The 15,531-nt window shown below is 39.4% G+C and overlaps 2 protein-coding genes across 13 annotated transcripts in view; both read right to left on the bottom strand.

Moving 5' to 3' along the window:
• Window positions 1–15,531, bottom strand: part of ARMCX4 (armadillo repeat containing X-linked 4) — a 45,160-nt gene that overhangs the window by 6,302 nt on the left and 23,327 nt on the right. The window contains exon 6 of one of the 3 annotated variants that reach the window (XR_006710777.1): window positions 9,418–9,459. The exons of 1 other annotated variant lie outside the window; for it this stretch is intronic. The gene's annotated coding sequence lies outside the window, so the exon portion shown is untranslated. Of the gene's footprint in view, window positions 1–9,417; window positions 9,460–13,552; window positions 14,461–15,531 lie in introns of those variants that run through there. One more of the 3 variants, XR_006710775.1, reaches the window with a different exon arrangement.
• ARMCX1 (armadillo repeat containing X-linked 1) lies at window positions 159–4,394 on the bottom strand. Of its 10 annotated transcripts, none has more exons than XM_045471325.1 (4): window positions 4,135–4,348; window positions 3,756–3,826; window positions 2,319–2,421; window positions 159–2,067 (listed from the first exon to the last, which is right to left on the bottom strand). In XM_045471325.1, the coding sequence occupies exon 4, from the start codon at window positions 1,937–1,939 to the stop codon at window positions 563–565; it is 1,377 nt and encodes a 458-aa protein (XP_045327281.1). In that variant the 5' UTR covers window positions 1,940–2,067; window positions 2,319–2,421; window positions 3,756–3,826; window positions 4,135–4,348; the 3' UTR covers window positions 159–562. The 10 variants fall into 10 exon arrangements, with proteins under 10 accessions (XP_045327281.1, XP_045327285.1, XP_045327282.1 ...); XM_045471329.1 differs by having other exon boundaries at window positions 3,768–3,826; XM_045471326.1 differs by having other exon boundaries at window positions 3,756–3,823.

The raw sequence follows: 15,531 nt of genomic DNA, 5'->3' as shown, positions 1-15,531 counted from the left end.
TCCTTCTCTATAAAATTTTCCCTGAGCACTGCTGCCTACAGAAGTTTTTGCACTGATGGGAGGGGTGTGGCCATGATCAGAGGTTCGTGGTTTTGTTAGGATAATTTTGTCTTGATACATTTTGCCTTTCTAAATCATAAACTCAAGGGACACAATACTTTTTTCTGGTTAAAACACACAACTTTATTGATGAAACACAAGTCTAAGATTAACAAATGTAAACCAATACAAAAGTGTAGCTTATTTATAATTAGTTTGCTGTCAAATTAGGTAAAGGAAAGAGCAAAAAATACCTCAGTCTAGGTAGCAAGATGGAATCAATAAGTGCTTTCTTTATACAAGCTCTAGTATTCATTTGGCATCCTTAAAATGGTACAGCCTAAAACCAACCACCACAACCATCATCACTCTTGATGATCCTTGATATTCATTATTCCAAAATGGCAGCTGAAAGGATCTCTTTGCCATGTAAGCACAATGGCAAACAAAGAATTTACAAAATGCATTGTTCCCAAGTGCAAACTAAACAATTATCTCGATATTGTTTGGGACATACACCCAATTAAAGTTTGGTCAATACTTTTAGGACTTTTACTTTCACTACCAGATCATTGTGATTTGCTAATGCCTTGATTTTCTTAATACACACTCCAGATTCTTTGAATAAGAAAAAAAGTGAACTTCTGCTGAATTCTTTCTTAGATGATGCAAGTCCTTCACTTTTTATGTTGTCATTTATATTTTCAAATAGAGTAAGGATATTAAGAAGAATCTCTCTGTCCCACTCTTTATTAAAGAGGGAAATCAATTCTGATGGTACTTTACAACTGACCAGCTCTCTTGTCATGGCTGGATTCTCAGTAAAGTTTATAATTAGTTTCATAATCTGAATCTTGGTGAAGTAATTTCCCAGGAATAACAATGCAAAAAAGTCTGGAAAAGAATAGGAAAGCAAATGTTGGTAATGATTAGTCACAGTCATGTTAGTTAACAGTCTTAGTCCGGCCATCTGCACAGCTGAGTCCAAGCGGCAGATCATGGTATCATCACACACTTGACTGATATAGGTCTTAATCTTTCCCTGATTTTCAGCATTCACACTCAAGTTATTAAGGGCATTGTAAGCTTTTTCCCTAATAATAAGATCTTTGGTTTTTATCAGTTTTGCAATAATTGGAAGACCACCCAATTCACGAATGGCATTTTGGTTAAAAGAATATGCTGCATTGTTACCCAGAGTGACCAAGGCTATTTCTTGAATGAAAGGATCATTTGATCTTTCCAGGATGTTAAGAACCTTTTGAAGGTCAGGAGCACCCAGAATATCATCAATTTTATAGGGAAAGTTGAACTTGCCCCTACGAACAGGCCATGCTGTAGCTGGAGTCCTGGTGCTCTTACCTCGGGTTCTTCCCTTGGTTTTTCCACTTGCCCTACTCCCAGCCCTAGCGCCACTCCTGGTGGGGTGACAGCCTCCACCCCTGCCCCCTGGGCAGGGTAAACTGGGTGCAAGGGTCCTGTTCCCAGAGATGGTACCCAACCTGGCTCCCCTGCCCGCCTTTGCACTTGCCTGTTCCTTCAGGGTGCTGAAAAGGGCTTTGGCCTTGGCCTCTAGGCCTCCTCCACTCTGGGGCCCCAAGTGGACCTCTGCCTTTACATCTGAACCACTCTCAAGTACCATGCCCACCTCAGCCTTCACCTTTGAATCACCCTGAAGTCTAGCTTCAGACCCCATCCCAGCATTAGCTTTAGCTCCTTTCCCATTCTCAATCCTAGTCTCTACAATATCACTAGATTCCTCCTCATCATCTTCATCATCGTCGTCCCAGATTTTCTCATTCTCATCTCTTCCCCAGGTCAGTCTATATACACAGTAGCAGGCGCCAGCCCCAATCACCACACCAGCGGCCACGCAGCCAGCTTCCCGAGTACGGCCCATGCTGGGGACAATGTCTGAGCCGAATTCTTAACCGGGGCAGAATGAGATTGCTCTGGCCCGGAGGGGTGCTCCTATGTTGGGGACAGAGTTTTCAGCAGGCCCTGCTGCAGCTACAGATACAGCGGAACCTAGGAATGAAAGAAAGATTTAAGGCGTCAATCTCCCTTTTTGTGCCTTTGCATGCAGACAGACTGAACTACAGACCGACAAATGTAGAGAACATGACAGGGAATCAGGGCTGGATCATTGATTCCTCTCCTCTATTGGGGAGGTAATTTTGAAAAATTTCCCCACGTCCAGATTCTCCAACCTCATGTTCAACCATCCCACCCCAGTATGTTAAATTTAAGGTACCTAATCATTTCCCTACCTCCCTTACCCCAGATGTCCTGGGGGTAGTGGCGCCCCCACATACACCCATACAGGTTCAGGCACTTTCTTCCTTCTCTTCCTTGCCTGGAAGTCCACTGGGTCCTGCAAACCTGCATACAAATGGGTGGGGAGGAGGATGCTGAATGATCAAGGGACAGAAGGACCTCATCCTGGATAGATACACATCCCTTTCCTGCATCTCTGGCCCTCGCTCTGTGTACCCCAACATCACCCTCCCCTCCTCACAGAGCTGTGGCTTTGAAAATTATTATCTCCCTTCCCCATCTCCTTCATCTCTTTCAAGTCTCCACCCTATCCTCACCCAACCCAGGTCAGTTGTTTCCTTCAAAAGTGATGCCACAGCCCTTTCCCTGTAACAAATCAGATGGTGGTGGAGAGATTGTCTGGAAGATGGACAGACATAAAATGCACAAAGTTTTGGAGTTCACCCTTCCCTCCACCACCTCCAGCATCACGGAGGTTCCAGGACACTCCTCCCTTCACCCATTATACCAACTTCCACTGCTCTGGAGCAATTTCCTTCCTCTCTCATCTCAGTTTCTGTCTCCCCCATTAAACCTAAGGACTGAGAACTCTGGGACTTAGTGCTTGCAGGAAGGAGACAAACCCAGGATACAGTACTCCAAACAGCAATTTGAAGCAAGATCTCCCCACCCCCGTTTCAGGATTCCCGTGCCCCGCCCCCCAGCCACTTCCTTCTTTGTCTAATACCTGCAGAGCACTTTGTTTTGAACGCTCCAAAATGGTATAAAGAGGAGGAAAGGAGGGGGGTGCAGAGGAGGTTCATGAGGCCACTGGGGTTTGCAGTCTCCACTTTTCTCCACCCCAGGAGTCCCAAATATTGCCACCACCCTCACTTTGGCCTACTTTTTCTGGACAATTGTCGTCTTCTTCCTGCTTCTACGGTTGAATTGGCCCTAAAGTGTGTCCATAGACACACATGCCACACGGCAGAGGCAAACGGCTTGCGGACAGAACAGCACTTCGGAAGGTCTCAATACCAGCTTTTCCAAATTCAGGACTCTGGTTGTCAAACGGATTTCATGTTTTGGTCTCTAATCCTTACCCCTACTTCTCAGGACTCCGCTGACATCAGCCCTCTTCAAGCCCAGCGTCCACTCATCCATTCCTGCAGCACCCACCCTCAGAGGTCGGCCATTTTCCCAGCAAAAACCACACCCCTTTCGAACAAGCAGAAAAGGAGGAGGCCGACGAGGAAGTATGGAAAAGTAGAGAAGCAAAAGAAGAGCCTCCTCCCCGATGCATTCCAACCCCCAATGACAGCCATTTTCCCTGTAGGCGCCGTCACATCCTTCTTCCTACATAAAATAACAGGAAGGTAGCTGGAGTCAGAAATGGGCCCAAGTTAAGGCAAGGACCTCAACCATCCCCCACCCTTCCAGGGGCCGCGGGGCGATCCCACCTTTACACCGACCTCCAGGGATTCGGAGCAGATTCTTTACTCTTTTCCTCTGGGTGGTATACAGCGCCCTACTGAAAGACATGGGGAATGACAGATGCACAGCCCCAAGATTCTGGCTTGGTAGATGGATGCACACAGGACTAGAATCTTAATATCTGCCCTTCCCGATTCAAGGCCCTGGATGCCAAAGTTTTCGAATTTCCTTCCTCTTGGTCCGGGATGTCCCCAGGAATCTGGCCCCCAAGTCCACCATTTTTGTTCTTGGAAGGGCCAGGGATAGTGGAAGGGTTTTGAGAAAGTCCGCTTTGTCTCCACCCTCCGCTACCCACACCGTAGGGATCCCCCCCGCCCCCCAGGCTGCTCCCATCCACACACAGACCTGCTGGGATCCGGGCGGTTACTTCCTCCTCCTTCCCTGGCCACTGGCCCGCCCGCCCTTAGGGCAATAGGGAGCTGGTAGCCGGACAAAACCAGGACCAGGATTAGAAGGACGTGGGCAAACGTCGGCTGCTGCTCACGTGAGGGCCACGTCACCCGCGAGTGCAGGACCCCAGTTACCTCTCCCATCCCATCGGCAGTGCGGCAGGAACCCGCCCACCCCTTTCCTTCCCCGCTACATCAGGTCCTGCCACTCATTTTCTTCTGCCAATCCAGGAGACTGAGGAGAGCTGCTCCTTGTGGCTGGAATTTGCCTTTCTCTGGTGAACAGGGAGAAACTGCATCTGTTCCCCTGTCCATTGGTCTTTTTTCCCCTCTTTGAGGAATAGTTCTTTTTCTTTCTCTACTCCCTCTCCAATTGCTTCTCCCATTCTCTCACCTTCCCCCACCTCCAGTCATTAAGGGCCAGCATTTTCCCTGCACCCCTATATGAAATGGAAGGAAAGATTTCAGAAAAGAACATACATTGTGGGAATATTTTACTTTCTTAAACTTTCCTGTCCATTATTTAAAATCAGTGATGCATTACTCTTATATTGAGAAAATAAAATGATGCTATTTTTTAATTTTTTTAAATTTTTTTAAGGTTTTATTTATTTTTGAGAGAGAGAGAGAGAGACAGCACGAGCAGGGAAGGGGCAGAGAGAGACGGAGACACAGAATCCGAAGCAGGCTCCAGGCTCTGAGCTGTCAGCACAGAACCCGACCTGGGGCTTGTACTCACGAACTGTGATATCATGACCTGAGCCAAAGTCAGACGCTTAACCAACTGAGCCACCCAGGCACCCCAAAATGATGCTATTTTTATTGGAGTGGAGAAAAATGTAAGAGGTAGGGAAAACCCAAAAGGCCTCATTAATTACATTATATTTATTTATAAGAAAAATGTTTCTACTGGTTATAGCCAAATAGCAGCTTTCAAAACATACTAACTGGGTTTAAAATTGGAAACAAATTTTTCATACAATCTATGAATTATTCCACAAAGAGATCTAATCTTTAGTGGTCTAACTTTGGCCACTTAATGTGAATGATCTACTTTTTCCACTTTTGGATAACCTTACAATTTGGTTTAAAAAAGCAAAACAATCCTGTCTTGTTTCATTAAAGAAAGACATGTATTTAATGTCCTAAAGTCTTGGCTGACTGCTATGTCAACCTCTTATGATATGATGGCTGTTCTGAACACCAGACCCTGGATTAGATTCCAGTCCACTGAGGTAGAGGCACCCGAGGGTGTGAGGAGTATAGAAATGGTCTGATCCTCTCAGCTTTGTCAAAGAAGGAGGGATGAAGGTGCTGCCCTCTCACCTCTCCAGTATTCCAAAACCTCTCATCTTTACAGTTAGGCACTGATTCTGTTGGTCACTCCAGCTCAGAGCCTGGAGCCTCCTTTGAATTCTGTGTCTCCCTCTCTCTCTGCCCCTTCCCTGCTCATGCTGTCTCTCTCTCTCATTCTCTCTCTCAAAAATAAATGAAACCTTTAAAAAAATTTTTAAATTAAAAAAATAGCATCATTTTATTTTCTCAATATAAGAGTTATGCATCACTGATTTTAAAGAATGGACAGAAAAGCTTAAGAAAGTACACATGGACAGGTGACCAAGATGGTAAATGTCACCTTTACTCAGGTGACCAACTTGAGTAACCACCTTTGGCTTCTTCCTTTTTTTCCCTCCTCCCCCAAATCCTCACAGATGTAACTCAAGGATACACAGAAGGGACTGCTGTTCCCACATACCCTTGCAGCTGCAGGTTTCCATGAAAAAGAAGTGATTGCTGGCTGGGGAAAGCACCCAGGTCTGCCTGCTCTGCCCTCATCCATGGTTCCTTAGTTAAAATTGCTCCTAACACTGCTGCTCCCACCTGGCTTGAGAGGTAGAGCCAGCTGGGCCTCTTGCCTCTGGCCTCCTTGCTGCAGGCACCCAGGGAGAACCAAGATCTTCTACAGGGTCACTGCCTGTAGCCCACACCCATTTTAGTCCTCCCTCAGCCAAATGTATGCTGAGGTCCAAGGGAGTCTCCTCACTGACCATACTGATTAACTAGAGTAGGCATTCTTAACTGGCTGCCTCTGTGCTGTACCTGAAATTGTATCAAAGTTATGCACATACATATGTTCATTTTAGTGGCTAGAGGAGTCATAACTTTCAGCAGATTCTCACAGGCATCTATGACTTTAAAAAACAATAGGGCACCTGAGTGGCTCAGTGAGCTCAGGTCATGATCTAGTGGTTCGTGAGTTCAAGCCCCACATGGGGCTCTGCACTATTGGTGTAGAGCCTACTTGGGATTCTCTCTCTCTCTCTCTCTCTCTCTCTCTCTTTCTCTGTCTTTCCACAGCTTGTGCTCTCTCTCTCTCCTCTCAAATAAATAAACTTTAAAAAAAAAAGTAAAAAAAGCTTAAGTACTTACCTAGGAAAAAAGATATATCCCTTGAACAGAAATCAATCTCTTCCTCTCTCTCTCTTCCTGTCTCACTCTCATTACATACACTTATTTTTTTTAATGTGCAAACAATGCAGAAATGTATAAAGTAGAATGTGAAAGTGCCCTGAAATTCATGTTCCACCACCAACCACTTTTAACAATTTCCACCTTTATTCATGTAAATACAAAAAATGTATGTATGCCTTTGTCAAGTTCCAAGTTGAAAAACATACACAGAACGAAATGGTTGACATTTAGTGACATAAAGTGCAATGAATTCTCCACTTTAATTTGAGAACCAACATCTTTAAAAATTGATTTTTATCCATGTTTACTTTTATGATCTTCAACAAATTTTATGTTTCTTTAGGTAGGTCATACTCATTACTTGTTAAGTTTATTCCTAGGTATTTTATTGTTTTGTTGTTTTGAAGAATAAATTTCCTTTATTATTATATTTTCTAGCAGGTTATTGAATACCTAAGGAAACAATAATTATTATTTTTAATGACTTTTCATAATATTTCTGATAGTTTTTCAATTGTTATATTTGTTTTTTTCTAGGTATGCATACATAATCATCTGCAAATGATGATTTTTAAATTTTTTCTTTTCCAATCTATATATCTCTTATTCTTTCATTTCCTGGATGTACTGCATTGACCAAAACCTCCAGAACTATGTTGACAATAGCGGTGATTGAGGGTCTCCCAGCCTTGTTCCTTAGGTAAATGGAAATGCCCTTAATATTTCACCATTTAGTGTGAGTTTTCTGTTTGTTTCTGATGTGTTCTCCTTTATCTGTTTTTGTGTGACTGAAGGGTGATGTCTAAAAGCTACACTTTCATACCCCTTTGTATAAGACTGAGAAAAACTCAGTTGTCCACGTCATAATATTGAGATGGAGAGGGGACCAAGGAGAGTTAACACAAGTCCTGTGCTTATTGCGAGTAAAAACAGACACTATGCCCTCATAGTGGAAACAAGACTTTAAGGAAACAATTATACATGTATACAAATCGAAAAAAATATCATGAAAGAAAAGAACATTATTAATATATTAAAATAAGTGGCAGAATCTGGGGATCAAAGATGACTTCCTTGGGGGAAAGGGAGTGAAATTTTGAACTGAGATGAAAGAAAGCAGGTGTTAACTAGGAAAAGAGGGGAGCAGAAAATAAGAATGTTCAAATTCTCCACATTCATGATAACCACTGTGATAACCCATATACCTAAATCCTAGGATTAATCATGTGAAAATCACTGTTAACTTTTCAATTGACTCTCCAGGTTTTGTTGTTGTTTTATATGTACAAATAACAACAATATAGATAGATGATAGATGATAGATAGAAGATAGGTAAATAGATAATAAGTAGGTAGATACATTATATGTGAGTGTATGTACACATATATATTTTTTTAAATAATTTTGTATCATAAAATGCAAATTATTTCTTCACCTAATATATCATGTACATTATTTTATCAGATACAATAATATTCTGCAGTGTGGATTTACCAAAATTTTACCAATCTATTACTGATTCACATTTGGCTTTTTACCAATATTTGCCTATTATAAAAATGCTGAAGTGGAGACCTTCGTACACATATATTTTGATAATTGTGGTATTATTTCCTTATGATAAATTCCTAGAAGTGAAATCATTGGGTCAAAGTGGATGTTCATTTTAAATCATATCCATGTTGCCAACTTTCACCTTTTAAATTGTGATATATATATTCCATGTTCTGTTCCAAAAATTTTGAAATTCATTAATTATAAGTGAGATTAAGCATCTTCTCATAGGTTTGTTAACCATTTGTATCTCTCTTTCTTTTTTTTTTTCTTTTTTATTTTTTTCTTTTTATTTTTTTTTTAACGTTTATTTTTGAGACAGAGAGAGACAGAGCATGAACGGGGGAGGGGCAGAGAGAGAGGGACACACAGAATCGGAAACAGGCTCCAGGCTCTGAGTCATCAACCCAGAGCCCGACGCGGGGCTCGAACTCACGGACCGCGAGATCGTGACCTGAGCTGAAGTCGGACGCTTAACCGACTGAGCCACCCAGGCGCCCCTGTATCTCTCTTTCTATGAATTGTCTTTCCCCATTTTTCCATTTAGGTTATTCATCTTTTTCTTATTAGTACATAAGAACTTTCTGTAAATCAAGGAAATGAGCTCTTTGACAATCATAAGTTTTATAAATATATTCCCTGTTTATAATTTTCTTTGAACTTCTGCAATATGGAATTTTTAAATCTTTATGATACAAAATTTATCAATTATTTCTTTACATTTTCTGGGTTGTGTGTCCTGCTTAGGAAGTCGTGTATTTTCTTCTAATTTTTATGTGTATTTTTAGTACTTAAATTTTTGGTCCACATGGAATTTTTTTTGGTGCCATTGCCTTTGTTACCAGTAAAGCACCAGCAATTTTACCCACCATTACTTTTGAACCATTTGTATAAATGTTAACATGGTGAATAAAGCAAATAACATCTCAATGTTATCGCAAATATATTTTTTCCAACTTTACTGAACACATGGAATTATTTTTTCAAAATAGTTAGTAAACTGTCCAATGCAAATTATCTAATAATCTTTCTCTAGCTCACTGATTTAAAATGTCACCTTTATGGAGGAAAAAAAAGAGAGAGAGAGAAAGGTGCAGACCATAAAATACTCTTGTTTTAATTTTAAGTTTATTTATTTATCTTTTGAGAGAGAGAGGGAGAGAGAGAGCAGGGAGGGGCAGAGAGAGAGAGAGAGAGAGAGAATCCAAAGTAGCCTCTGCATCATCACCTTGGAGCTTGATGTGGGTCTCGAACCTAGGAATAGTGAGATCATGACCTGAGCCGAAACCAAGAGTCAGGTGTTTAAACCACCTGAGCCACCCAGACACCCCCAAACAGATTCTTAACTCTAGAGAACAAACTGTGGGTTGCTGGAGGGGAGGTGGGCGGGGGGTGGGGGAGATGGACTAAATGTATAATGGATATTGAAGAACACACTTGTGATGAGCACTGGGTGTTATATGTAAGTGATGAATCACTAAATTCTACTCCTGAAACTAATATTAACACTATATGCTAACTAGAAAATTAATAAAAACCTGAAAGAATAAATAAATAAATAAATAAGTAAAACGTCACCTTTATCATAAGCTAACCATCCACATATATTTGATATATTTGATTCTCTATTATGTTTCTTGAATGTTATTTTTTTATTTTTATGTACCAAGCTTTTAATTATAGTATCTTTATAATATGTTTTAATATCTGGGAGGGTAAAGCCTCTCTAATCACTCTTTTTCATAATTTACCTGCCTATTCACATGTGTTTATTTAGACATAAAATGTATTATTTTGTTACATTCCCTTAAAATCCTGTCCTTATTTCAATTTGGTTACATTTAATTTATAAGTTAATTGAAGGATAACTGGCATCTTTAAAAGAATATCTTACCACCCACACAGGTCAGAATGACTATTATTAAAAAGACACAGGGTGCTGGGTGGCTGACACCCCACTATTGATTTTGTCTCATGTCATTACATCACTGTTTCATAAGATTGAGCCCCACATCAGGCTCGCGCTGACAGAGCGAAACCTGTTTGGGATTCTCTCTCTCTCTCTTTCTCTCTTGGCCCTCTCCCCTTATGTCTCTCACTCGCTCTCTCTCTCTCTCAAAAGAAAGAAAAAAAGGAAGGAAGGAAGAGAAAAGAAATAAAAAGAAGAAAAGAAAGAAAGAAATAGAGAAAGAAAGAGAGAAAGAAAGAAAGAAAGAAAGAAAGAAAAAGAAAGAAAGAAAAAGAAAGAAAAGAGACAAGAGAGAACAACTGCTGGTGAAAATGTGGAGACAAATGGAACCCTTGTGCACTGTTGTGGGAATGTAAATTGGTACAGCCACTATGGAAAACAGCACGGAGGATACTCAAAAAATTAACAGTAGAAATACTATATGATCCAGCAATTCTATGTCTGGGTATTTCTTTGAAGAAAGTGAAATCACTCAGAGATATCTGCACCCCCATGTGCATTGCAGCATTATTCACAATAGCCAAGACATGAAAACAACCAAAGTATTTATCAATGGATGGCTGGATTAAAATACACATATATATTTATATTGGTATATTTTATTCATTCATTAAGAAAAGGAAATCCTTCTGGGGCACCTGGGTGGCTCAGTCAGTTAAGCATCCAACTTCAGCTCAGGTCATGATCTCACGGTTCATGAGTTGGAGCCCTGCGTCAGGCTTTGTGCTGACAGCTCAGAGCCTGAAGCCTGCTTCAGATTCTGTGTCTCCCTCTCTCTCTGTCCCTCCCCCACTCATACTCTGTCTCTCTCAAAAATAAATAAAACATTTTTAAAAATTTTTAAAGGAAATCTTTCCATTTGCAATAACATGGATAAACTTGGAGAGCATTGTGCTAAGGGAAATAAGTCAAAGAAATACAAGTGCTGTATGATATCACTCATATGTGAAATCTAAAAAAGCCAAACTCATAGAAACTGAGAGTAGATTGGTGGTTTCCAGAGGCTGGGGAAAGGGAGAAATGAGGAGACATTGGCATAAACTTCCAGTTTTAAGGTCAGTAAGTTCTGGGAATCTAATGAACAGCATGGTGACTATAGTTAACAGTATTGTATTGTATACTTGGCAGTTGCTAAGACAGTAGATCTTAAATGTTCTCACAACTACAACAAAAAAGGTGTGATTATATGGTATGATGGATGTATTAACTAACCATATTGTGATATTCATTTTGCAATATATATGTGTATCAAATCATCACATCGTACACCTTAAATTTAGATAACATGTCAATTATATCTCAATAAAGCTAGGAGGAAAAGAATATCTTTCTACACCAGAACCCAGTTTTGCTAGTTGTCTTCATTAATTTTCCTTAGCAGCATTTCCAAATTAAAAAAAAAAAAAAAACTCCTAGAACATTACTTGGCACACTATAGGTTATCAATAAATACTTTTTAAATTAAGTACACTTTGTTAAGTGTATTCTTAAGTACTTTACTTTTTACCATGGCTATTGTAAGTTGAATCTTTTCTTTATCTTACATTTCTATTTATTCTTTTTATATATGAAAGTCGTTAGATTTTGCAGTTAATTTTATAACCAGCCTCTTTATGGAATTCCTAGTTTAAAATAGTTTTTCATTGATTGATTCTCTTAGATTCGTTTCATTTGCAGTAATGATCATCTTGTCTCCTCCTTTCCAATATTAATATTGTATTCCCTTCTCCGATAATTGCATTAAGTAGTACTTCCAGAACAATGTTAAATAATTGTGGAAAAATTGACATCCTTGTCTTTTTCCTGATTTTTATGGGAATGTTTTTGGTGTTTGTCCTTCAAGCATGAGGGACTTCTTGGTGAGAGCTAGGGCCATGGAAGAGGGATCTTGTGTAGGAGCTGAAGTTTTGGCCTATCACTGCCAGTATACTTACTGGCAGTCACTGCCAATAAAACACAGCCCAAGTCAGTGATGGAACAGAAAAAAAAAATGTTTTCTCTCTTCCTCCAAAGTTCTGTAAGTGTATTCCATTGGCCAAATCCAAAGAAGAATGGTGCCTGGGGATTATAATCCATAAGAGTCAGTTTTCTGGGGCATAGAAAAGGACTAAGGAGCAGAAAATTGATCAGGAGTTGAGGTAAAATAAAGGATAACCAACCCAATCCACCTTTAGCCACTCAGCATCCATTCTTGCCCTTCACTCCAATAAAGAAACTCTCATCTCCAACAAGGAGGCAGAGACAAAAAGACCCATGAGCCTATGTACTATCATGGAGTAATGTTAAGTCATACTCTCCACTTGAAACCTGATTATAACAACAATATCTGGTATTTTTCACACATAAGAGAAATTAAGGAAAAAAATAATTATCAATAAAGGTACACCTAGCTGCCACAGTTCCCTTCTGTAGCTGGTCATGAGGCCAAAGTCAATAATCCATTTCATATCTCCTTTAGTTTTCCACAGTTCTTTCCCTGATGTAGTGACCCTAACCTTCAATCCTATCTTTATTGGATTTTTGCATTTTCACATTGACCAAGACTATTGGGCAAATGAGTATTAAGAGGTGCCCTAATGACTATACCTGGACTCCAAGCATACTTTTCCTCCTGTTCTCATTGTATAGAAACAACTCTATTTCCCGTGGTAATGGTATTCAATCATTCCAGGCAGTGCAGTAACCCTTTTCTCTGCCTCTCAGTTCAATAAATAGCATGAGGAGACCAAAATAGCCAGGGTGCAGTTTCAGCTTTCAATTTAATGGAACCATGGCTTTATTCCCTGTTGGAAACATTCATTCCCTATAAAATAGAACTTTCATATCTGCTGAGCCCAAGGCTTTGGATATATATATATATATATATATAGAGAGAGAGAGAGAGAGAGGCAGGGGGGCACTCCCTCCTCCACCCCTTCATTCCCAGATTTGTGTATCTTCACTAAATGAGGGAAATAACGCCATATATTGGTCACTGGTTTTCTTTTTTTTTTTCTTTAAATCCAAGTTAGTTAACATATAGTGTAATAATGATTTCAGAAATAGAATCTAGTGATTCATCACTTACATATAACATCCAGTGCTCTTGTTGTTACATATAACAACAAGTGCCCTCCTTAATACCCATCACCCATTTAGTCCATTCCCCCACCCAACACCCCTCCAGCAATCTTCAGTTTGTTTTCCGCATTTAAGAGTCTCTTATGGTTTTCTCCATCTCTGTTTTTATCTTATTTTTCTTTCCCTTCCTCTATGTTCATCTGTTTTGTTTGTTAAAATCCACATATGAGTGAAATCATATGATTTTTGTCTTTATCTGACTGACTTATTTCACTTAGCATAATACACTCTAGTTCCATTCACATTACTGCAAATGGCAAGATTTCATTATTTTTGATCACCAGGTAATATTCCATATCTTCTTTATCCATTTGTCAGTCAATGGACATCTGGGCTATTTCCATAATTTGACAATTGTCATGGTCACTGGTTTTAAAGCAGCTGTTGTATTCTTGTAGTATAGCAGTCTCAATCTGGAACATCTGATCCTATAACTAAGCCTTCAGAAATTCATTTTCTTTTCTATCAGGCAAGCTGCTTCTGCATGATGGAGTAAGTAATACAGACCAGTGAATCTTTGGATATGACTCCATTATTGTACTTTGTCTACCATTAAATGAGTTTCTTAGTCAGAGACAATGTTGTATAGGATAACCTGATGATGATTAAGGCATTCTGGAAGTCCATGGATGGTGGCACTGACAGAATCACTGTAAGCAGTGAAGGTGAATGTGCATCTGGAATATATATTTATTTCCATAGGGAAAAATTTATGTTCTCACCATGATGAAAGGTGTCCCATATAATAATCCTACCACCATGGAGCTGAATGGTACCCCCAAGAAATACTGTCTTATTGTATTGAATGCTTTATCATCATCTTATTTTGTTGCCAGTTTGGGCACTTTTGTTGCTAGCGTTAGTACAAAATCAACTTTGGTGAGTGGAAGTCCATGTTATTAAGCCCTTGCATTGCCTTCATAGCATTGATGCTAATCTAATACAGATAGCACAAAAAATAGAGAATATTATTACAATTCTATTTACTACAGTGCTATATTGAATTTACTAATATTTTACTTTGGGTTTTTGCATTTATATTTATGATTTAGATTAACCTCTGGCTTACATTTTTACTTCTATTCCTCTTTGTGTTGGTATAAGTCTTATGAAGCCTTATAGAATTAATTCAGTAGATTTCCACCTTCTCTTATGCTCTAGAACACCTTAAATTATAAAAAAAAAAAATTAGTGGATCCTTGATGATGTTGTGGTAGGAAGAAGAATGTCTCCTCAAAGATGTCTACATATTGGAACCTGTGACTATGTTACCTTATATGGCAAAAGGGACTTTGCAGATGTGATTAAATTAAGGATATTGAGATAGGGAGATTATACTAGATTGGCTGAGTGGACCCAATGTAATCACAAGGGTCCTGATGGGGGGGGGGCAGAAGAGCCACATAAGATATGATGACAGAATCAGACATCAGAGTGATGTGGGCTATGAGCCAAGGAATGCAGGTAGCCTCTAGAAGCTGGAAAAAGCAAGGAAATGGATTCTCTGCTACAGCATCCAGGGTAACATAGCTCTGTCAACCCATTTTAGACTTCTGACCCCCAGAACTGTTAAGATAATAAAAGTGTCTTATTTTAAGCCATTGAGTTTTCAATAATTTGTTACAGCAGCAGTAGGAAACTAATACAATATCGTTATTATTTTCAAAGAATAGAAATTTTTTATATTTACCCAGATATTTACCATTTTTCTATTGCTTCTTCATTCTTGAATTCCAGATTTCCCTCTGGTATCATTTCCCTTTAGGCTGTCGAACTTACTTTAGCATTTTTTTAGAGCATGTCTGCTGGCAACAAATTCTCTTGGTTTTTCCTCATCAAGGAACATCTTTATTTTCATCTCCACACTCTATTCCTGAACTGTAACTATGCATTGACAATTCTTTCCTTTAAACACATCAACCATGTTATTCCACTATCTTCTGACCTTCACTGTTTGTGATAAGAAAACCACAGTCTTTCAAATTGTTCCCCTATAAGTAATGTGTTATTTTCCTCTAGCAACTTTCAAGGTTTTTTTTTCTTTACTTTTGGTTTCCAGCAGTTTGATAAGATGTATCTAAGCATAGTTTTCTTTGAGTTTATCCTGCTTGGGATTTATTGACCTTCTTGCATCTGTAAATTTATGACTTTCAAAGCATCTAGGAAGTTTTTGACAATTATATTCTCAAATAATTTTTCTATTCTAGGAAAGGAAGGCTGAAAAGAACAGGAAATGC

The sequence above is a fragment of the Leopardus geoffroyi genome, chromosome X (assembly GCF_018350155.1).
Source record: "Leopardus geoffroyi isolate Oge1 chromosome X, O.geoffroyi_Oge1_pat1.0, whole genome shotgun sequence".
Lineage (NCBI taxonomy): Eukaryota > Metazoa > Chordata > Mammalia > Carnivora > Felidae > Leopardus > Leopardus geoffroyi.
Note: the sequence above shows the minus strand (reverse complement) of the source record. Positions and strands in the feature narration are given on the sequence as shown.